This window comes from Ambystoma mexicanum, chromosome 2q, assembly GCF_040938575.1.
Source record: "Ambystoma mexicanum isolate Mex_15411 chromosome 2q, UKY_AmexF1_1, whole genome shotgun sequence".
NCBI lineage: Eukaryota > Metazoa > Chordata > Amphibia > Caudata > Ambystomatidae > Ambystoma > Ambystoma mexicanum.
Genome location: NC_090924.1, coordinates 543,277,745 through 543,302,634, shown reverse-complemented (window position 1 = coordinate 543,302,634; position 24,890 = coordinate 543,277,745). Strand labels below are relative to the sequence as shown.

At 45.4% G+C, this 24,890-nt stretch overlaps 1 protein-coding gene across 3 annotated transcripts in view; it reads left to right on the top strand.

The window, feature by feature from the left end:
* CTDSPL (CTD small phosphatase like) overlaps positions 1 to 24,890 on the top strand; it is a 404,110-nt gene that overhangs the window by 276,524 nt on the left and 102,696 nt on the right. For all 3 annotated transcript variants that reach the window (XM_069647693.1, XM_069647692.1, XM_069647694.1), the window contains one exon: positions 19,457 to 19,642. In XM_069647693.1, the coding sequence (XP_069503794.1) occupies positions 19,457 to 19,642 (186 nt within the window). The remainder of the gene's footprint in view (positions 1 to 19,456; positions 19,643 to 24,890) is intronic.

The following is a 24,890-nucleotide window of genomic DNA, read 5'->3' as shown; positions in this document are numbered from 1 at the left end:
GCTCTGCACAAGACAGGCCCAGAGTACATACAACACAAGCTCACCCCTTACAAACCCAACAGAAACCTGAGTTCAGACATAGCACTCCTCCTTGTCAACCCCCCTTTAAATCGTCCATCTAGGCTCCCACAATATGGAACGCGATCCCCCTTAGCATCCGTCGCTTACAGGATCACCTTGCCTTCCAGAAGACCCTCAAGACTTAACTTTTCTCCCCCTCTGCCTCCTAACAAGCCCATTCCTCCTATGTTAATATAACCCCCTGTCTAGGGCTAGGGCAGAAAATGAGACCCTCAATGAAGGTACTGAGCGACTCAGAGAAAGTATTTAGGCAGACCCCAGGACAGGAACATCAAAACATCAATCAAACGAGAAACCTTCCTGGACACTCTGGTACATATAATACTCATGTCGATGGAAGATGGCTGTAGGAACACCCACCCACCCGTACTCCTCTGCAACCACATGCTACTTGAAGACCCTCAAGACTTAACTTTTCTCCCCCTCTGCCTCCTAACAAGCCCATTCCTCCTATGTTAATATAACCCCCTGTCTAGGGCTAGGGCAGAAAATGAGACCCTCAATGAAGGTACTGAGCGACTCAGAGAAAGTATTTAGGCAGACCCCAGGACAGGAACATCAAAACATCAATCAAACGAGAAACCTTCCTGGACACTCTGGTACATATAATACTCATGTCGATGGAAGATGGCTGTAGGAACACCCACCCACCCGTACTCCTCTGCAACCACATGCTACTTGAAGACACATCGCACAAAAACAACATTCGGTCTAGCTGGACAAATAATCAGTATCCGGGACTCGCATACTCTCTCAATAACCTCTCAGCACCCATCTACAAGCCAGCTCGATATGGATCGCTAGCAGGGACTTGGCCACACCTCCCTACCTTCCTACTGGCTAAAACGCACACACACATTCTGAACTCCTCAGACAAATCTCCCATACCACAGACTTCGGTCCCCCGACGGCATTCACCTACATCGCTTTGAGGCCATACCAATGAGAAAAGGCGCTATACAAAAGCCATATTACATTTATTTATGTATTTAGAATGCGCCTTAGGCCCAATAGATAAAAAACATCTAAACTTAAAACACAATAAAAAGCAATATGAACTAAAAATAGGACAAAGATTAAATCCAGCAAGCTAAAAACACATAAGAAATGTCAAATCAAGTAAAATCAGCAGAGTAAAACGCGATAAAAGCACTTCATGAAATAAAAGGTCTTCAATGTTTCTTTTAAAGATAAGCGAGGTACCCAATCTTATAAATAGAGGCAGACCATTCCAAAGATGAGGGGGTGGGGGGAATAAAATCAAACAAGTTTTTACCATTCCTCTTCAATTTTGTTCGAGGCACTGTTAAAAAATGTCCCTGGTTTCACCTAAGGATGACTGGATTGCTTAATTTGCAGCCTCTGTTTGAGATATACAGGACCTTTGCCAAACAGGCATTTGTGACCAATAGTCAAGATCCTGAACTGTAAGCATCCTTTAACTGGCAGTCAGTGTAATACCTGACAAGCTGTCGTAACATGCTCTCCATGCTTAAGGTGTGTTACAGTCCTTGCAGGATGGTTCTGCACCACTTCTAGTTTCAATATGTTCCTCTGTGCTGTGCCAACTGCCACAATAATCAATTGATTGTGGCACCAATTATTGTCCTGGCAAGTATTAAGCAGTTTGCATCCAAAACAAATAGTATAATCCTTCTTAAAAGCATAAGATGGTATGCAGAGGAAGAAATGACAGCATTCACATGGCATTCATCGATGAAGTTGAATCCAAGTATATGCAAGATTCTTAACTTTGGGCAAGACACCAATATTACAACCTGCAGTGGTGAAATTCTTATATAGGGCAGCATGGCCAACCTTTGGCTCTACATTACTTTACATATGCAGACAATGCCATCTTAATCTATAAAACACTTATTGACTTGAAGAAGCAGCTAGCACTAGTCTCTTACTCAAGCAGAAAAAAGCGGTTGGATATTCATTGGCCAAATACTAAATTGATGGTATGCCATCTCACAAAAAAAGATTGAAAAAAATCGGACTTCCAGTTGAAAGTAATAATAATAGAGGAAGTCAAGCAGTTTCATTATATGGGCTACAGATTAAATATAGGGTGCAAATGGAATGCCCAAAGTTAAGAGTCCAGTTCCACTAGCAAAATCAACTCCAACCGTATCTAAATTTAGTGACTCCTTAGGAAAGAGTTGTATAGCTACAGCCATTGAGGTGTCTAGTAAACAAGCAGCGTTTGATGCAATGCATTCCAAGTGATAAACTAGTAAGAATTGAACATGTCTTTTTGAAGAGGGCTCTCAAATAACACCATAATACACATAGAGCTGAATTTAATAGATACAGGTATGAGGATCAGCGTGAAACCGATACTCTTTCTGCTTGTAGACCAATCCATTCCTACAGCAATATTGATAGGAGTTGATGGAAATCAGTCACACTGAAGCAGTAAGCTCCTTGAAGTAGCCCAAAAATGTTAAGGGTGCGTTGAGTGAAAAGGTCTTATTAGTTAATCACAAATAAGACTGATTTAGAAAGAATGCTCTTTCTAAATCAAACTGCCATGTCCCTGGATGCACTTGAGTGCTGACAGGTGTGCCCCTCCCACCTCATTTTTAAGGCTGAAGGTAGGCAGGAGCTGGGGCGAAAAGGGATATTCGCTAATATTGAAGGCTGCAAAGAATCAGATGGAAAAAAGATCAACCTTTTTTGCGTGGTTATTTGGTTATTTATAATATTTATAAATATCATGTAGGACTATGTGTGAAGAATCACTGGATGTCGTCACTTCTCCCAGATTGGGAGCCCTTTCCCATGAGGTCAGAGAGGTAAGGGCGCTAGCCAATTGTCCCCCTCAGGGTGGTATAATGCGGGAGTATCTCATGGGGAGGTTCTCTTCCCCCTCCACTCGGGAGAAGGATGACCATCTGAGGTATAGCCCTTATGAGAGTACCAGACCCCCACACACTATATAAGGCAGTCTACCTTAAGGTCCTGTAAAGTACTGAAACAAAGAGGAACATCAGAAACATAGGTAATCCAAGTACTGGGTTGAGGTGGGACATAGCAACAATGAAGAGCAATACCAGAAGGAGCTGCAACGGTACAGATTTCCACGGTGGCGTGGTTCCTCCCACAACATAAAAACTAAAGAAGGATTACCTATCAGGGTGACAGAGCCAACCAGGACGAGAGACCGTGAAGCCCAAGAAGAACAAAGGAGACGCAGAGAAGGCCAGAGTCGAGAGGACATCGGGACTCCTTTGCCCCATGGCGTCCAGACAAGTAACAAGAGGCTGACAGCCGGTGATGCGTACGCAAGAGCCAGCGTCCCTACCGTCAGCCCAACAGGAAATTCGCGAGATGAAGTCACAGAGACATAAAGATGCCGTGTCATCTGGATTAGAAGAGGGACCCCAGGAAAAACCAGCCGCATATACAGAGAACAGGCGAGGTAACAGGAACTGGCGGGACCAGTAGGAGAAGGAAGGTGTAGGAGGCAAAAACGCTGTATGGCTATAGCGAGCAGGATTAGAACCCTTGTGCCAGTACTTTGCAAGCTAGGCAGCCAAGAGGACCTAAAGAGAAGGGGAGAGAAACCAGGGTCGTCGGGGATCCAAAGCAAGAGAGTGATGAGTCATCTTCCTGATGGCAGTACTTGGCAAGGAAGTGGGCCCAAACCAAAGAAGAGAAGCCTGGGTTGTGGACCCTCCTAAATACTCAGAGTTGGGTGTTATATCTGTGAAACGTAACAAAGGGAAAACCAGTGGAAGGGATTAATTCCCCCTGGTTGTAAGAGCTTGCTTGGAACTTTGTGGCCTGGGGAAGGGAGTCATTCCCCCAGGATGTTTGAAACTGGATGCCAGGAGAAGGGAAGCATTCTCCTGGCCCATGAAAGTATACCTTGTTTTCAAACTTTGTGACCTGGGGAAGGGGGTCATTCCCCCAAGGACCATAACCTAGGAGAAGGGATGCATTCCTCTAGGGCCAGAGCACTTCTTCTTTACTCTTTAGTTTATAGTGTAAGGGACAGAAGTAAGGTTTTCTTGACCCAGGACAGTGGACAGTTTTACTTTAACAGACATCCTGACAGACACCTTAGTTCTTTGGTTGAGGTATGGAAACCCCTCTCAGGAATAGGAAAATATAGGTTTTCTCTTGCTTTATTATTTAAAGTCTGTAGCCCCAAACATGCCACCTTTGTGTCAGTCCTTTTTCTGCACCCTTACACGTGGTTAAGAAGATGGCTGACCGATAAGGTCTAATCTCTGCCATAAAGGGGCTACTGATGGTCAAGGATGCAAATAAAATGAAATGCTGGGAGGAATATGTGAAGAAAGCTTTGAGTAGCAAGAATGGTAGAGGATATTTTACAGTAAAAAGTCGTATGAGTCTTATTTCGATACAAACGTTATGAAGATTTGTAATACTACCACTGGGAATAATTTTAAACAGATGGGACAATACAAGATCACAATTTTGCCCCTTGTGTCTGTATATGTGTGAATGTCAACAACACTTTTTGATTTTATGCCCAGTGTATAGAAGCATGCAGTCTGTTGCCTGTACTTTTAGATTCTACGGTAAGACTGTGGGATGCTGAAAGTGTGGTAGGGACCTATCTGGACCAGGCCTGGAGGCTTAGAATGAAAAAATATTTCTGAATGGGGATGGATTATTTTAATACATGTATCAGACTGGTTGTCAAAGAAACTGGGGCATTATTCTAGGGGACGGTCTTGGTATAGGAATTTTGAACGAATGTGTATTAAATTGAAGAATGGATAATTATATATTGCAACGTGTATGCCAAATGCCAAAATAAAGTTGAAAAAAATACATATTTTTAATCCTTGGATTCAGGAAAGCCTGCCAGTATGTTAACATACCAGGTTTGCCCATCATTAGGAATATATTAAATTAACAGTTTCATACTAAATAAAACACTTTTTGGAGATAAACAATTTGGGGCATCCACTTTACTCTTCATCATGCATTTTCTCTGTTTTACAGGATTGAAACAGCCCTTCAAAACATAATGTACTAGAATCTTCAGATACTGTCCTGTACACAGTGTGCATCATTGGACTTTACCACCACGGTTGACATAGTTAATTAATCAGACTTTTTTGCTTAATTTACATTTATTTCATTCATGATATTTCATAATATATGAACTATAGAGTGATGTGCGATACAAAATGCAAGTAAGTTAATGTGATAAAACAATTGCAGTTGCTGGGCACATCGTAAGGCCTCGCAGAGCTACAACCCATTGGTCCGACAGGCTCCCCATGTGGCAACAACTCAAACAACCACAGTTCCATTCCCGTAATCTTAAAGTGGCCCACCTCATTTTCTGGCTTTCGGTGCAAACAGAAAACATTTCCTAAACCAATCTTGTGTGCAGCACTCAGCCCTAGTTTTCTGGCTATGAATTTCTTGATTAACTCCCAAAAGTCAATTTGTCTGGTTTATGATTCCCGACAAATGCTTTGATTTTTATGATTGTATGGCCAAATAGCTGGGCTGATGTGACAGCAGTGCTTTAGAAATCAAACACCCCATGTTAAAAAGAATCCTCCATTCCCGGAGAGGCTGTTGAAGAAATCCCAGAAAAGTTGGATGTATGGTGACATTTGTGCATACATGCTCATTGAAACTCCAAGCAGAAGTGCTTCACCCCAATCAGTATGAGCTATCACAGGAGCTTGTACTGCTGATCGAAATATTTAGCAGAAAGAATGTTTTTGAAGCTTGTGTAAAGGATACAATTGATATGGAGCCAATTGGGCTTTCTTAGAGAGGCGTGAGCTTGAGGAGAGTTTAGTTTCCAGTAGATAGTCTAAGGATTAGGCAGAGCCAGCAAGAGATGAAGGAAGGCCCTGTCAAATGCCAGAGCCCATTTAAAAATATTGCAATAAGCATACCAGACGCCAAAGGTAGAGACAATGTTGATTTCCATACGTGCAGGTGCGCGTGCGCATGTGTGCCGGGGGAAGAAGTAGTGGTGGTGGTGAAGGGGCTGGGCAGGGCTGGGGGAGGGGCGAGTGGCAAAGACTGGGAAAAAGTGGGGCACTGCCCAGAAACAAGGCAATGACAGGATGTCATCAGCGGCAGAGGGCAACTGACATTTTATTAGGTAGTGGTTGGGAGAAGTGCTCTGTGTCATGGTATTATTGCCAGCAGTGTGAAGTTTTGGAGCCTGCACAACAGAAAATCAATGAGGTTTTAGACATCAGGGTAGCCTAAGCCTCTCAGGACTTGGTCATCGAGCGACAACTCCCCATGTGATCGACATCTACTATCTGCAACAGGCAAAGAAATAATTGGCTGTCCACAGCGTATTGATGGGCAGACGCTGTAGCCATGAATGATAGCTTCCGACAGCTCTATCTATATGGAAGTTGAATAATATTGGCAAAATGATAGACCCCAGGGGCACACAACACCTTAGCAGCAGAGTTTAGAACAATCGGAAGGAACCCCCCCCAAACATAAAGAAGTTTGCCTGATAGGAAGACTCAAAATGACTCCACAACCGTTCCATCCGTCCCCCCAATGTCCATTCCATGCGTGCAAATACGGCCACCATATTGAATGCCGCAAAAACAAAAGATCCTACAATATCAACAAGAAGGCATCAACCCTCCATCAGTAATTTGGGCGTCATTATCCACAAGAGTAGATGTCTCAGTGCCATGACTGGGTAAAATTCCAGAGCAGTAATTTTTTTTCAGTGTGTGTCTGTGTTTGTAAGACTATTGATTTCTCAAACAATTAAACTAAAGCGGGCAGACCAGAGATTGGCAGTAAGTTTTAATATGGCCTCATCCAGAACCTTTTTCCACCAATTAATGGGTAGCCAAGCCATGTTATGAGTGTGGGAAAAGCCCTTCAGAAAGAGACGCACTTAAAATATTTAAAGGAGGCCTATTAAAGACACTAAATATTTACTTGTTGAATTTGTCAGGAATGGTATTGTCTGCATAGGTAGCAGATTCCCAGTGAGAAAGTCTCCTTCTTTATTCTGGATACTTCGAGTGGAGGAACAAGAGGGCCTGGGACCTACCTAAGCTAGTGAATAATGTCCAGTGGTGAGGTCTGAGGATCCCCAGGTCACCCTTTCTTAGCCTATGGGCATTAGACCATACATACTGGATAGAAATTCTACTGACCCTTAATGGGACCTGTGACCTCACATGGGGCAGTGCACCCCCAAGAGACTCTGCAAGATGGTGGACTGGCTTTTTAAAAACTGTGGTCCAGCCATAGGCGCTAAAATAGGAGCTACACCTGAGGGGGGAAAGCAATTCCACATAAACTAAAAGTAGCCACCACAATAAGGATACACATGTGAAGGCCCATACACTCAAACCAGGCTTAAGGAAGAGTCACAAGAGTTTAAAAGGGATGCCAGAGGAAGAGAGGTGTGGGTATTCAGAAAAGTGTATCCAGGAGTATGGAGAGAGTTGGCAATTCAGGAAAGAAGTTGTAGAAGAAGTTTGGAGACAAACTGGGAAGATAAAGGTGTTGGAAAAGAAGGGGTAAAAAAAGACATCCTGAGACAGATAAAGGGGGAAGTTGGCAGGTGGAAAGAGGGAGACGGGAGGCAGAAAGAGGGAGATTATGGGAAGTGGAAAGAGGGAAGCAGAAATGTTAATGTTAAAGGATATTTGTACCGCACACTATCACCACCGGAGTGGTCCTCTGGCACTCTGGCGGTTCTGAAACAGGGAAGGGGGCGGGAGCAAGCTGGAAAAGTGCAAGAGAGCAGTGATTGGCAGCCTCAACACGGTTAACTCCGTTGGCTGGGCTTGGGGTGTTTTCCGGTCAGTAGTCGTTGTGTGCTGTTGTGCGAGTCTGTGTGGGTTGTTTTGTTGTTGCAGTGTAGTGAAGTGTGTGGATTTTTGTGTTAGTCTTGTGGTTGTATTTGGTTAGAGTTTGAGAGGTGTATTCAGAGGGGTGAAATTGTTAGTGGATTGGTTAATTGGGCAAATGCTAACAATCACAATTCTAATTAAGTGTGGCATATGCTGACATTTACGATCCTATCTCGATGTGACACAGGCCAACGTTCACGATCCCATCCAGATGCGACGCCGGCTAATTTTCACAATTACGTCCAGGTGTGGCGTATGCTAATAATCACAACTGTATCTAAGAGTGGCACATGCTGGCATTTACAAATTCCTATGCCTATGGTAACAATCACACTTCCATCCAAGCGTGGCACATGCCGACATTCACGATCCCATCCAGATGCAACGCTAGCTAATGTTCACGATTACGTCTACATGCAACGCTGGCTAATAATAACTATTATGTATAGGTGTGGCGCAGTCTAACATTTACAATTCCATCTAAGTGTGGCATATTCTAACACACTTCCATCTAAGTGTGGCACATGCTGACATTCACGATCCTATCTAGATGCGACGCTGGCTAATGTTCGCAATTGCGTCCAGGTGTGGCACATGCCAACATTCACAACTCCATCCAAGTGTGGCACACGCTGACACCCGCGACCCCATCCAGAGGCGACGCAGGCCAATGGTCCTAGTTACATCTAGGTGTGGCATATGCTAACAATCACAATTCCGAGGGAGGGTAATGTAGAGTGGCAGTTTTTTTTTTTTTTTGGAGTAGAGTAATTGCTCTACCCCCCACCCATGCCACACTTACTTTGGTGGTTGTTGCTGATTGACGGCTGGCCACTTGCTTCCCCTGCGGACACGTGCCAACACATCTTGGCGCCGCCAATGTAGGAGTCGCCTTTTGCCTCGGGGCCCTTAGCTGAAGGGGCTGCCCAAATCAGTCCCCAGATAAAGGTGTAATTGGCCAGTAGGGGCCGGTGGGAGGGCATGGGGGACGCAGGGATATGAAAAGCAGGAAGGGAGCATTGCGGACCTCACGGGCCGCGTTGGGTGAAATAATTGCACTCGCCATGATCTTTAAAGGGGCAGGGGCGCCACGGCAAAATTATTACCTGCCAGCCAAGATGGGGAAATGGCGCAAGAAGCAGGTTTGCCGGGGGTTAGGTCCTTGCTGGCATAGATGAGTGAAATGGCCAATAGGGGCCACTGGGAGGGCACAGGGAGAAGGCGATAGGGAAAAGCAGGAAGGGAGCATTGTGGACCTCGCGATGAAAGACATTAACACAAGACACTAGGCCAGCGATCACCGGCAAAGCCACCAATCAAGGGAGGGGGGCGAGCTGGGAGGCGGGAGGGCTATGAACAGGGAAATGCATGGGGAGGGATTGGGAGGGAGAGAACAGCGGCGCATGGAGCGTGAGATTAGCAAATGTCCAAAGAAATGAACACAAGAGGCCCAGAAGGGTCTCAGCGCTCACCTGCAATAACGCCAGAAAATTAAAGAGGGAGGCGTTGGGAGGCGGAAAGAGGGAGGCGTTGGGAGGCGGAAAGAGGGAGGCGTTGGGAGGCGGAAAGAGGGAGGGGTTGGGGAGACATTGTTAGACAAGAGGGAGGCATTGGGAGGTGGAATGAGGGAGGGAGGTGGAAAGGGGGAGGCATTGGGAGGCAGAAATAGGGAGGTGGAAAGAGGGAGGTGGAAAGAGGGTTGTCGTTGGGAGGCAGAAAGAGGGAGGCATTGGGGAGACAGTGGAAGACATCAGGAGGAGGTTGGGAACCAGGAGAAAATGCCAAGTGATAGTGATAGCGTAAAGGAATAAGGCATGCATAGCCTAGCGTGGAATTGGGGTGAGGCATTTGGCTGTCTTGAAGTGGAAGAGAAACTCCTCGTTTGTCTGCAACTTGTGGCAGAGACACACCAATGTTTAGGGGACCTGCAAGGAGATTAGAGATGGTTTCATGACACCAACCAGAGGACTTTCTGAGGGAGCTACTTAGATACTGATAAAGAAGTACCCCAAAATCTTGTAACTTTATTAATAAGACTTTCAGGAGCATGGACCTTATCTTTATGAATGAGAAATGTTGGACTGCAAATGGGTGCTCTGAGAAGAGATAGATCATTTCCCATGCCTGGCCAGATTCCAAGAGAGTAGGAAATGAGAAACCATCCTGACCATGCCAAGAGGAGCATATTTAGTTGTGGTAAGGAGGGTGAGCCTAAGACACCATTAGGGGAAGAAGTTAAGGCTGGAGTTCCACCCAAAGACAGTAAATATTTGGTTTTCTCTCCAAATATAAAAACATAAACCAGGCATTGACTCTTATGTTGATCCATCTCTGTGATATGAAAGCCCCATGAAGGAGTCATATAGGATTAGAAGAGTCATTTTGCCAACTAATTTAGGTTCTATGCTTGGCTGGCAAAAGTACATAAAAGGTATGGGTCTGCGCTTATGTGGCTTGGCTCATTTTTAGGGGAAATAGCCCAATGTATTTGAAAAAGTGAGTTTTAAGTACAATCACAAAGGTTTTTCAAGGCTCACCGCTCTCGCTTGTCTGATAAATGTGACATCTATACAGTGACCCTCCGGTCAATTATTCAAGAAAACTGGTTTACTTTCCAGTCTTTTACTGATGATAACCAGTAGTTGTTTTGAACATATTTGGAGTCAACTAAGTTGGTAACTTCCAAGAAGGCCTCAGTGACACATTCAATTGGTCAGATCAAAAATAGTTGCATTTAGAATAGTCAGAAGTAGAAATTGCCGAGCCTGTCAGTAATTTGACATTAGTAAAATGCCTCGAGGTCATCTAAACGCAAGCATTAGCCTGTTTCAACAGACATCAACCATGTTGAAAATAGGCTATTGTCAAAGAAGAAATTAAAGCAAATATAATGTGTTCTTCTTCTGGACAAGCGGACGTAAGAGCCTCAAGAAATAATCGCTATGACTACACTGTGGCGATATAATGCAAAGCAGCGAGCTGACTCTGCTGGTAAGTCTACCACCCAAAGTCTACCACCCAAGTAAAGGACCAGAGTGCTGCTGAGGTTTGCGTTTCCATAAAAAAAAGAAAACAAATCTTACCTGGCTGCCCATGCACTATTTCAAAAGACTGCTTTCCTTGTTGATGACTGTGACGGTGGTCGGTCAAAATCTCAAAAAAAAAATCTCGACCAACAATAAGGTCGAAAAAAAAAAAGACAAAAAAAAGTCGAATTTCTCTTTTTTTAATTATATATTTATTTTGGGGTCCGGGATTAAAAAAAAATGGTAAAAAAAAAGAGGGGGGGCTGGGGGGGACCCCCCCTTTTCGAATAAAAAACGTCATTAAAAAAAATGCGACTTTTTTTCGAGATTTTTTTTTTTTTGGTTTTATGACCATAAACCGACTGTGACGTTATCGACAAAGAAAAGAGGCTTTGAAAATACAGCGCAGCATTGGGCAGCAAGGTAAGATTATACATTTTTCTAATTAATTGAAACGTACCTTTAGCACCTGCGTGTGAGGAGTGACAGTTCTAAGGCGTGAAGGAAGAGTTGGGACCGGAGCACAGGCAGAGCTGTGCGGAAGGAAGGCTTAAACCAGGCAAAAGAGCCCGATTACCTAGCTTCCTGATTGCTTAGCGTCCCCTTGCAGAGTGTAATGCACTGTCCTTTATGAAGTGTTTTAAAGAAATACAAAAACACATCTCTGCGTTCTTACCCATAGAAAAATATGTTCACATCACCCATGCCAGATGTAAATAGTCATTTGCTTCCAGTGCAGGACCGCCTTGCACACAAAAACCCCACTGCACAACCTGGACTAGAACATAAAGCACATGGTTGCTGATATTTCAGTCTCCTGTCGGGACCACAGCTCCCTAAACATGCCCTTGAAGGTGACAAGGAGGGTAGGTAGGTTTCTGACTGTCATATAGGACCTCCCCACACCAATTCATCCAAGCAACATTCCTACTAGGTTGTGTAAATGTAAGAAGTGTGCTGTATAAATCCCATTTACAGGACAACATTATTATTAGGTTATTTATTGAGCATGGACCTAGCTTCGATAAGTAACGGAGCATTTTACAAATCATCTAGGGGAAGGACACGGAAGCCGAGATACAAGGGAGCGGCGAGATCATGCAATTTGCATAGCATTCAAAGCACCATGCACAGTCTAAGTGCATCTCTGATTAGGCAACACACGGAAAGGACATAATACAGTATGTTACTAACTCTTTCTCATATCAGATGCAATATTTCACCTCAAATGTGGTTTCAGATTTTGCTATGTGGGTCTTTGTGAAATCGTATTTGAACTCTTTGAGGAACGAATATCAGGCATACTATTCCAAAGTCTGGGTTTCACAATCGATTACATCTGTGCATAATGCCACATTTCATAAATGTTTCATGCATACAGGTTACATCTGAGTAGTACAGTAAATTACCTTTGCAATCAATTTACCATGATTTGGATTGCATTAGATGGAGAAATACTTTTTAAATATAGGTTATGAAAAATAATTACAACCACATGAAGATTCCATAAAAAGATGGTGGAGGCAGGGGCGTGGCTAAGCAGCACGCCATGCAGTCGTGTCTGCCGAGAGCTCCACGATGGGGCTTCCGATCTGCTGATGTTGCCGTAAGATATCCAACTTTATTTCCCCCTCATCAATGCAGTTGGTGTCCCTGAACTTGGCGCTCGACTCTAGGGCGAAATCGCAGCCAGCAAGCCACAAATGAATCGATTTCAGCGCCAGCACCTCAATGGCACGGAGCGAGAGGAAAATGGTGGCCTGCTCGCCTGAGATGGGGCGCTGTGATCCTCCGTTCTGATGTCCCTTCTCCCCGGATGAGGGTGGACTCCAGCCCTTGAATATAAGTGCCGGTGGAATCTGAGGAGAGGAACAAGCAAGTCCTCCTGCTTTCGCCTTCTACATAGCTGCTGCAGTCAGAACTTTGTTCATGGAGGAACACGGTTCAACCTTCCGGTCAGCCATTCAGGTGAGGAATGGGCCGGAGCGACCCCACACCCACCTGAGGTTTCAGCGCTGCAGCGCCTCTGCTCCACTTTGTACCCTCCCCACCACGCCGTTGCCATCTGGAGGAATGGATGCAGGCTGCCTGGAGGCATAACGGCGGCCCCTTCATTTGTGAAAAGACTGGACCAGGCTGTGCCGGAGGAGATGGGGCCTTGTCTGCTGTGGTGTGGAGGGGAGGAAGCAGCGTAGCTAAGGGAGTGCTCCTTGCCTGCACCGACTGAGCAGGTTTCACCACCATGGCAACTGCCGCCCTTCCTGAGGCACTGGAAATACGTCTGGTTCCCCTTGCGCCTTGAATATTTCTGGAAAGTGGCCCAGGATCTGTGGACTGAAGACACCCTGCTTCCTGAAAACTGACTGGGGCGTGGGCTCTTAGTAACGCAAACAGGCGGATCTGTGGCTGGTGACTCGCTCCATGCTGTTGCCGTCCACTTCATCAGCAATCTCTGCTCCTTGAAACTGCCCCAAGACATCAGCAGTAAGCCCTGCAATACCCTCCTGAATAATCCCGTGGACACAGGCATACTCTATCGCCCCCCCCCCCGTTCCCTCTGAACTCCCCTCATGCGGTGCCCTCACTGCCTAGGCTCCCATGGGCTGTCGGGGGCTGTGTGATTGGCTGAGATTGACCACCCCTTCCTCTGAAAGCTCCTTACCACGGCGAGCAACTGAAGCAGTCTGGGCCCTGACCTTTCGGCCCAAGCACTGGGACATTTTTGGTGTGACCGATGACTCCCCCTTGCCCCCAAAGCAGGGGCCAAGGGGAGTCATCGGACATCACCATGTTTGTGACTCCTCCCCCACTCCAAGGAGGCCATGAAACCAGCGATGCAATCCGTGAGGGTGCAGGTCCACTCGCCCCCAGCCCATGCTGATCCCGTAGTCTCCAAACAGAACTGTGAAACCATGTTGCTGGCCTTCAAGTAGGAAATAAAATCCTACAAAAACTCTCTGGCCAAGTCAATTGCGGAACTGAATACTCATCTACCCTTGAATCTCGCATAAATGACCTTGAAAACACGGTATGCAACACATTGAGGATATCAGGGCGAAACAAGCTGACCTAGAAAATAGGTCGAGAAGAAATGAGGTTCGCCTTCGGGCGGGGGGGGGGGGCGATTCCACGCCACGTCCAAGACCACCAGTTGGCTGAATACATGAGAGATCTCTTTAGCTCTTAGCTTGAGCTCCCTAACTCTGAAGGGCTAGTCCTGGATGGAAGCCACAGGGTATTTTCTTCTACACAACAGAGACGCAACCTTCTGCCAGATTCCCTTTCCTGTGTACACTTCTTTGATCACAAAGAGGCGATTATGCCTGCAGCCCGGAGGTCGGAGCTGGCAGTCTTTCGTGGAACCTCCCTCACTCTATTCCAGGACCTCTCGCTTTATACCTTGACCAACTACCGACGCTTGCAAAGGGGTCATCTCCTGGTTAGTCACAAAAGGTCAGCTATCACTGGGAGTTCCCTTGTAAATTGATTTTTGACTTTCGCAATCACCAATATATAATGGCTCAGAAGACGAGGCAAATAAATTGATGGAAGAAGTGAACGAGACCCATTCGTTAGAACTGGGGAGCCGGATGACGCCCACTTGGGGTCTGGCTAGACCATGTGTACAATGGCCCTGCGCGTAAGATACCTTTGAATTGTACGTGGTGTTTGGCACCTTGGCCGTTCCCATCCCTGCCAGCCTCCTTGGTTGCGCACATCCACAGGTGCGAACTGTCGTTGATAATGGAGGGCGGGTGACTGGGCATGAGGCATGCAGACAAGGCCCCGAACACCACTGAAGGGAGAGACACACTTATGTGGATTGCAGGGTGCGCGGTCTGCTTCAGGGGAGCCTGCCTGTAGACACTTGGTCTGGGGAGGCCATGTGAACAATGGCCCCTGTGCGTAAGATACATTTGAAGTGTACATGGTGTTTGGCACCTCGGCTGTTCCCACTCAGTTAGCCCTGCCAGGACAAGTGAGCGTATCCTTGATTCACTGAAAAATTGAAACAACCATTCATAAAAGTTCAGTTGTATTTTATATTGTTGCTGATGTTGATGGCACAAATGTACTACACATTGTATACTTCGGGTTGCAGCACAGTGTGGGAAAATCCCCTGTACTAACCGCTGTCACTGGGGAATGTGTCTCTAATGGCATCAACGACACAGGCGGGTATTACTCATATCGAACCCGGTGTCCAAGCCTCCCATGAAGTCACCATGTAAACGCACACTAGGCCACCAGCCTGTACCACCTGTGGAAGACAAAGATACAAACTGTATTTAAAAGAACAAGATAAGTGTATCAAACCTTAGTTGAAAATGCAATCTTGTATACTTTGGCATTGGTGCCAGTACAAATGTTACTTCACGGATCAATCAACTTGGGCTTTAAATTGTAGACACATTACAAAAGTGAACAACTAGGCATTCCATTATATTTGGGACACAGAGAAATATTGTTTCTTGGTTGTATGTGAAAGACACATAAAATGACAAATATGATTTCCCCAAATCACGAGTGATGTATAGAATTGCAAGACTATATTCATTTGGCAGTGATAGATCAAAGTTTTGACAATTTAGGAGACCAACATGAAATGTTAGTGGCCTAAGTGACATCACATCTCGAGTACACGTACTCATTACATGGATTGCAAGTGCGATATGTTGCGCGAAGTTCATGCATAAGCACCATCATAATCCTCAATACGGACCATGTGAGGCAGGCTGCCCTGAAGTCATGCAACTCGGTAACCCATTGCGGCCATGTCTCATCTCGGCAGCAGCAGTTCTCCTCCTCGGTTGGCATTACTTCGCACCGATTGCAGGTACACCATGTGGAGACGTCGTCCATGCGACTAGGCTCAGGCTCTTGATCTGGTGATTTGTCTTCCCAATTGTTGTCTGAAGCCCCATCGTTTCCGCATCTTTCTCTTTCGGGTAATTCCGCCTCGGAATACTCTGGCTTGCACTGGTAGGGCTGTATTGTTGCCATTATGCGACAAAGTTAAAATAGATAGTAATGATAGTACTAGTATCTGTTTGCACCGGCTACGAGAAACAAAGATAGCTGAACAGAGCAGAAACCAGCCACAGGATACTCAAAAAAAGACAATTAAATGATTGGAAAAGCAAATCTGTTGTCTGAGAAGCGGTCTGTTTATACTTATTGAGGAAACAGGCGCCCTGCCATTTCCATGGAGACACGTCATTGGCTGGAGCACAGAGAACGCTGACACGAGACGTGCATTGGCGTTGTGAAATGGGCCATACGTGTCTAGTGATAACAGCTTCAGGGGCGGGGGATATGATTTAGTTCCGCCAGTGGGAGTTTTCACCTTAGAGGGATGCAGCAATGGATAAGATTAGCACAAGATGTCCGCGCCCTGCTGCATGATTTTGCATGTGTAAAACCGAGGAAAACTATGGTAAGGTGCATAGGAAATGTTTGTACGATCGATCAACGTATGCTTAAAAACACATGCCAAACGCTCGGGACAATAATAATTTTGAGCGCACTATTGCTTTAATAATGACCAGATAGGCTTCATACAAAAACTGATGAGCCCATGATAATATTCGCAGAGTAGTGGACCTCATAGCACTGGCTTGCCAAATCCCAAGGAAACTATCATTACTATGCATGATGATCATCGAGTGTTTGATAGCATGTCCTGGGACTAACTGAAACTGTTACTGCCGGCCTTCGGCTTCAATCCGTGCTTTACTAAATTGGTACTTGCAAACTTGCAGTACCCGGCCACCCGCATCAGGGTTAACTCTTGTTGGTCCTCCCTGATATCCCTGGGTAAAGGGACTAGGCAAGGATGCCCCCTATCCCGCTTAGTATTTGCTTTTGCTACAGAACCCCTGGCCCAAAGCGTTCAACTTTATCCTGACATCTTTAGTTTTATGTAGGGGGGGGGGGATTATGTCATTAGTTAGCAATATACACAGACGATGTGCTGTGCGTTCTGAAGAACTTGCTGATCTCTCTGCCGGTCCTTATGGATCTCTTATTCCAATTAACTAAAGTATCAGGATTTGAGATAAACTATGAGAAATCTATTGGTCTGAGCCTAATGGAGACACTGGTAGACTTGGCAACCCTACGAGAAACACTTCTGTTACGAGGGGCGGATATAGAATTCTCCTACCTGAGGATGCATCTAACCCCCACATACTCTGGTCTGGTGAAGTCATATGTTCTGGGGCTCTGGCAAGAAGCCAAAGAACTCCTTCAAATGTGGGATTCACAGGAGATCTCGTGGCTAGACCGTGTTTGCGCTGTCAAAATGACTTGCCTCCTGAAGTTGCTCTACATTTTCCAGGCCCTGCCTGTGCTCATTCCAGAACGTGACTGACTTGACCTACAGCACGAAAAACCGTCTGCGTTTACCATCGATTCCGTAGTATTTTCGGGCCTCAAGTGGCCTCTCTTCTGGGGTGGGTAGATGCTGGCGACACCGCCAAATGGAAAGGCATAGAAAAAACCGCTTCCCCCTTCTCCTTGGGCTCTTTCCTTCCTCCCCAAAGAGGCGCGGCGTCGACATGGAACACTGCTGACTACCACCTTAGCGATTCTTCAAATTTGGGATAAAGCCTCTGCGCAGAGGGGGGGTTCAAATGAGGACTGAGTCTGCTTTCCCCAATCACCCAAAAACCAGCATTCACTCCGGCTATGCAGGAAAAAGAAATTCTGCTTGGAATTCCAGAGAATTGTTGATATTACGGGGTCTCTATAGCGACACAGGGCCCCTGACCTTCATTGAGTGTAAGGAAAAGTTCAACCTGTCACTGGGTGACTAATGCTGCTGTTCGGCAAGCTGGGTCCTGTGCCCCAACAGATATTGAACTTAAGTGTTGGCGGGACTAAATAAGTATTTGTAGGTTATAAACTCCTGGAAAACGTGATGCTGGAGAAGAAGTCCCCCCCACCCCCTATGCTGTCATGGGAAAAAGAATTGGACCTGGAAATCCTGGAAGAATCTTGGTCAAGGATCTGGACTAGAGCGCATAAAAGTTCGCACTGCACTCTTGTTAAAGAAAGGGCACTCAAATTGTGCTTTCAGTGGTACTTGTTCCTGCAGCGCCTGCATGCAATCCACTCTGCGTATTATGATAGATGCTGGCACGGATGTGGGCTATTGGGAGACCTTGCTCAAATGTGGTGGCATTGTACCATTATACAGTCATATTGGATGGAGATACGATCTAAAATTAAAGAGGTCACAGGCACTCAACTCCCTATAGACCCGCTTGCCCTATTGCTGGGAGACGTCCCTGAAAATGGCTCCTTTCCTATGACAGCTCCCAAAGCAGATATGATCTCCCAGCTGTTGATGGCAGCCCGAATCACCCATGCATGCTTTTGGAAGGTAGCAGACTGCCCATACATCGCTTACTGGTGGGTAAAAGTGTGGGAGTTGATGGGGATAGAGAAAATGTCTGCGCTAGTGGCGGGACGGATGTCAAAATTCTTGCGGATATGGGGGCTCTTTTTGGAACATGTGGCTGACAAAGAGCAGATGTTTTTTCAGCCTTTAATCTTGACACCTTACAATGTCATGAATTAATGAATGCTGTGAACACCTGTAGAAGTTTGGTGCTTCTAAATTAATGCATCATGCTGTGTGAATTGTGTAAAAAGAAAAAATAATAATAAAGAAAAAAAAAACATTCCCTTTCTTCCCCTTTCCTTTTTTACCCCTTCTCTCTTGCATGGCTGTATTACGCCTAACAGATGTTTAATTACAAAAAACGAAATGTCGGTTACCCTGCTTTTGATTTTCATAATGGATTATGCCTATATTGTGTCCATCAAAGTTTCAATAAAAAATACCTGTTTAAAAAACAAAAGATGATGGAGGTGCATTATGAATTGTTAGTAGATTAAACCCTGCTTTATTTTTTAATAAGGTCAATAAACTTACCAGTTCTATTTGTTTAGTGTCTGACATTATTGTTATTTGCTCCTTATGGCAATGTTGATCAGAGTTTTACTGGTTAAGATGTCTTGCTGAGCTATAGCATTCTCGTGCCCCTTTGTAAGAGAAGGCAGCAGCTGATAAAATAACGGTGTATGTGAAAGCAGTTAAGTTTAACGTACACCTGTGGACAGTTCTTTTTTTTTCCTTCGTGCTGTACCTTTTTGTCTGAGTGCTTTGAAGTATCCTTATTCTAAAATATTTAATCATTCAAATAAAAACTGTACAAGAATTCATGTAACTAAAATGGTTTGCCTTTTTTTTTAAGTATCTTTTCTAATTTGTACTGAGAGCTCCATGATAAGAAATTTAAATTGCAAAGTCACTTTTGATTTCAGGGGAAAGTAGACTAAGAGTGATGTGAATAAAAATGTCAATATCTGAAATGTTTTTCTAGTGGCCTTACAGTTATGTAATAAGAATCAGAAATGTGTGGAAATTGATGTGATGGCATCTTAAATTCATTGCAGATTCAACTAATGTAACTTCTCTTTAAGTATGCAGATCCAGTAGCAGACTTATTGGATCGATGGGGTGTTTTCAAAGCAAGACTCTTCCGAGAATCCTGTGTTTTTCACAGAGGAAATTATGTGAAGGATCTTAGTCGACTAGGTCGAGAGCTGGGCAAGGTTATCATAGTGGACAACTCACCAGCTTCGTACATCTTCCATCCAGAAAATGCAGTAAGTTGAATGGCACTTTTTTAATATATGATGCAATTTGGTTTACTCATTTTACCATGAACTTAAATGGAACTGCCATTTCGATACCAGTTTAATGCAGCAAATCCCTTGCAATTCAGCAGGTAACCTCATAACCCTGAGCCGCCCCGTTGCGGAGCTCTTGAGCAAATAGAGGACATCACTGACTTCACATGTGACATCACTTGTATATTGAAATATATCATCTCTGGAAACTAGAGGACACTGATGTAACACATGGCATTGCAACATTGCATGTGACACCGCTTTAGGCATCAATTATGTCATCTTTGACATCACTCATTAGATCATTGATAACATAATTTGTCAACCCTTGTGATTTCATTGATGTCAAGTTACAACTGAAAGTGAGAGAGATGCAATGTTCAAATAAAAAATACTACTACACGAACTGAAGTAGTCGACTCAAGTGCTTTTTTTTGTTTTCCTTTCACATCTACCTCCTCATACTTGAAATGAATGTCACTTTTTAGCCATCAGAGTCTAACAGTCCTGAGTCAAATCCTAACACATTTCAGTGCAGTGTTTTGATTAGAATTTCTGTTCTTAAATTGATACATTTTTCATTAAACCATTTCTATTAAGTTGCAAAATCAAACATATTGAAATGTAGTGACTTGGATCTTCAGGATATGTCAAAAGGTAGTCTTTATGGAAACTGTCACATGGTGAAAAATGCACAACATACTCTTTCAAAATTTAGTGATAAAATAAAAAGATGTACATAGTGTAACAATAACTTTGCTGCATGTTGTGGTAAGGAATGCAAGGCTACAATAAATACAACTGTATATAACCCACAGGGTTTATATGACACCCCAAAGGATAGCTAAATTAAAAAACGCAGTACAACAAACATGCCCTAAATGCGGCGAGGAAAACGCCGGGATGACGCATATGTTCTGGGCATGGCCAGAAATTTAGACATTTTGGGGAGAAGTAGCCCACAAATTGGAAGAAAAAGGGATTAAGATAATAGTTGAAATAGCTTGGGCATGTCTGGTAGGGGGTTTCCCAGATCACGTAAACTTAAACATGTAAGTAAACTAAAGGATTTGGCATATATACTTGCGAAGCGTCGAATTGCTATAGGTTGGAAGGCAAGCCATAGACCAAGGATAGAAATATGGTGGAAAGACCTTCAGAAATGGATGAAGCTGAAACTGCAGTATGGCAGGAAGCTAGTAACACTGGAGGGGAGGAAGAAGCAAAAACCCTGACAGCCTGGAAACATCTAATAACCACACTATTTGAGCCCACTCAGAACTGGTCGAGCAACCAGGACTCAGAAGAGAACACAGCAGAGGGAACCTCGCTGCAAGATGAAGAAGCAGATCTTGAAGTAGTGTAGGCTTAGTTGGGGGGGCGGAACGGGAGACGCAGCAGACATTGTTTGAGTTGCACAAAATTTGTAATATTGCAATATGTACTGCAAGTTTGGTTGTTGGTTGTTTGTTTGAAATAAAATTAATAAAATTGGTTAAAAAAAAAAAACTTTGCCGCATGTTATAGAAGTGTAGTAACATCATAAGTGCGGAACAGTTCACCAAATACGGTTTATTTCATGGAGAACATAGCTTTGTACCATGCAAAATGGTAATGCTTTGTTGAGAGATGAAAGGGGAATCGGAAAGGTCCCTTAGGAGGAATTTAATGATATTACTAAGCTCCTCTTTGAAGATGACTCTATTGATGAGACGAAAATTGAGAGCTAGGGACTCGGGGGAGGGGCCTGAGGTTGGTTCTAGTTCCGCTTTCACAATTTTCCAGATAAACTTAAAATTCTTGAAAGGGCTAGGGCCAAGGGCCAAGGGTCCTGTAATGTTGGGAGCGGTGAAGATTACCATTTTCCAGGACTTGTTGTCACTGACCCTCACAAAGAGAAGACTGCGTCTCCCACTGACGAAATGGCACAACGAAAAAGTTTCGATTTCCTTCAGGTTTTCCGTTTTCTATCTCATTTGAGTTGGAGGTCCTGAAGTACAGACTTGCCACAGAGGAAGAGATAAACAAAGCAATAGGGGAATTGGTTGGGTGAGAGGAGGTGGCTTCTTGCTCACAGGGCGAAGGTGGAGCGGATAGACAGTGGCGCATTAAGGTCCCCAAAAGGAAGCGAGTCACAGGATTGAAGACGTTTCAGAAGCTGAACAACCCCTGGGCTGGCACCCCCTGAACACATTCCTGGTTACGACTGAATATTTTCAGTTGTGGTCTGAAACGTCTGACAGGTCGGTTGGCCTGTCGTGAGGGGTGAGGCGGGAGTCTATAATGTGGGGGTACAGATTTCTTTGGGTTCTAACATGACAGATGGGTTAGAGAGGACTGTAAAGTCCGTAAACAGTTGTAAGTTTTGAACGTTGTATGAATAGGGGCACGGGTGGGGGCACTGGGAATTGCGGAGTCAGGAGGTGGTGCCTGGGATGCGCAGGCATGGTTGGTGGTTTGGCACCCTTCTAGTGAGAGTAACTGAGGGGTGCCTGGCGCCTGAGGGGATGGGGGGGTGAGGAGGAAGATGTCCCGAAGGGGCGGGGGGGGGGGGGGATTCTCAATCCGACAATGAGGGAAGCATACTCACATATTGACTTGTCACAACGGGAAGGGTCTATACACGGGCCGACAGCAACGTTGGAAACAAGATTCGGGTATGTCTGATTCGAGGGTGTCCAGGGGGGACAGCTTGAGGGTGTGTAGGATGAATGTGAAGGGGCTCAACTCCCTGGCCAAACTGTTGCTGGTTGCTTGAAAATTCAGAAGATCTGGGATTGACGTCTTGTTTCTCCAGGAGACGAAATATTGGAGAGGCGAAGAACGTAGGTTTCCCTGTATTTCATTTGGGGGAAGAATATTGGGGGATCAGGGATAACAAGGAAAGCAGGGGTGCGGATCGTGGTCCGCAGGGGGCTTCAGATGGAGGTTACCAAAGTGTGGTCCGATGTGGATGGAAGGGCGGTCCTGATATTTTGTCTGATTCACAATGTCAGGTTCACATTTGCTACTATATACGCCCCTAATCAGGGTCAGTAGAGGTTCCTGCAGAGAACCCTGGAAAAAATAATGACCGAGTCAGGGGGCGACACATTATACTGGGAAGAGACTTTGCTGTCTGGAGCGATGTCAGCTTGGATCGACAGTCCGGGCATCCCGGGGAGCAGGAGCCCCAGAATCAGGTTGGAAGAAAGTTGGAAACGACAATGGAGCTCTATGGGATGCAAGACATATGGCGGTATACGTAAAAGGGGGTTCACTGCTCTGCTCCACATGGGACACTAACAAGAATAGACTGTCTATACATTTCCAGGGATCTGTGAGACTCGGCAGTGGGGTCGCCAATCCACCCAGTTAGTTGATCAGATCATGACATGGTGCCCAAGGGGCTCAAACTGGAGGTGTAATGAGCCTCTGTTTGAGGACCCATGCTTTTGGGACGAGTTTGAGAAGGGTGTCAGACTTTTTTTAAATTAATGATACTGGGAAGGTCCGGAAGGACATCGTCTGGATGCAGCAAAGGCTATGTGGAGAGGGAGATTGATCCCTCTTCCTGCGGGCCCCTTCTCGCAACGTACCCTCATTGAATGGGGACAGTGGGGGAAAATAAGATCACTGGAGAGGCAGGCACAGTTGACCACCGACAGTAGGGGGGACATTATTCAGGAGGGGAAGAGGGGTGAGGGAGGAACTGAGACTTCTTGAAGAAGGAAAGATAGTCCGCAACTTGCAATTTTTAAAACTGAGGTTCTATGAGAAAAGGGATATGGCAGACGCCCTTCTGGCAGCCAGGCTAAAGTGGCAATGTGCAGAAAGGTGGGATGCGGCGGGGCAGGGCCCAGGAGGAGTCAGCAGAGGGGATCCGGGAGGCCTTTGCAGTGTTTTAGGAAGGACTGTATAAAAGTGAAGGGACAGCGGGCAAGGAGGAGATCGGGAAATACGTTGCAGACTCCCAACCCTAGAAGCTCCGTTTACGGGGGATGAAAATAAGGTGGTCAATGGGAGGTTGAAGTTGGGTAAGGCTCCAGGAGAGGATATGTCCACGTCGGGATTTTATAAGTCCTTCCTCCCGGCTCTGTTTCCCTTCCTGACGGCATAGTTTAATGATATCCTGACCACGGGGAAAGCGCCAGACTCATTCACACAGGCACTTTCACCGTGATGCCATAGGAGGACAGGGACTCTCGGGGGTGTGGCTCTTACCGTCCAATCTCTCTATTCAACATAGATGCAAAAATGTATGCAAGGGTAATAGCTGCAAGGTTGGAAGGTCACCTGCTGAGGCTGGTTTGCCCTGACCAGGTGGGGTTTGTTAGGGGGCAGCAAGGGGCTGATACCATGCAGGAGATGCTCCACCTGATTAATGAGGCACAGGGCCGGGAGGGCGAACCCACTCTTCTCTGTGGATGCAGAGAAGGCCTTTGACCGAGTGGAGTGGGACGTTCTAGAGGCCATACTGAACAAGTTCAGTGCAAGTAGAGGACTGATAAGTGATATTATGGCACTCTACTCCTCCCCGATGGCATGCGTGGCTGTAAACGGGGGGATACTTGAAGTGGTTTAACCTGGAAAGGGGGACAAGATGGGGGTGCCCGCTACCCCCAACTCTTTTTGTACTTTCACTGAAACCGTTGCCCCATAAATTGAGTGAGGACTGTAGAATTGAAGGGATAGGGTGAACCAAGTGGTTGTGCCTGGTGAGAAATGGAAGTGCATACTGAGGTCCTGACATGGAGTATTGTGGTCCACGAAGTCAAACACTGCTGAAAGTTAGAGAAGTAGGAGAATGGCCAGGTTGTCTGAATCCCTGATGCTATCTAGTTGGATTTTGAGATCAAGTAGGGCTGTCTCAGTGCTGTGTTTGGGGCGGAAACCGGATTGTCTAGCTGGTCGTGTTCGAGGTACCATTAGTAGGCTGTTCGGTCCAAAATGTTGAGCAGGAAGGGGACGGTGGTGATGGTTTCTTTAGGAGCGGGTTGACCCAAACTGCTTTGATGCAGATCGGGACCATATTGGCTGTGAATGAAGCATTAACAAATTCCATAATAATGGGCATCAAAGTGGGAGCACAGAGTTTAACAATGTGTGCTGGGCAAGTGTCCCCTTTACTGTTAGAATGTTTCAAGGCCTCAATTGCTTCCAGAACGTTTGCTTGGGTGACAGTGAAACGTGGTTTCTGGTGGGGTATGAGAGGAGCAGAGTTAACCATTGTAACTGGTGATAG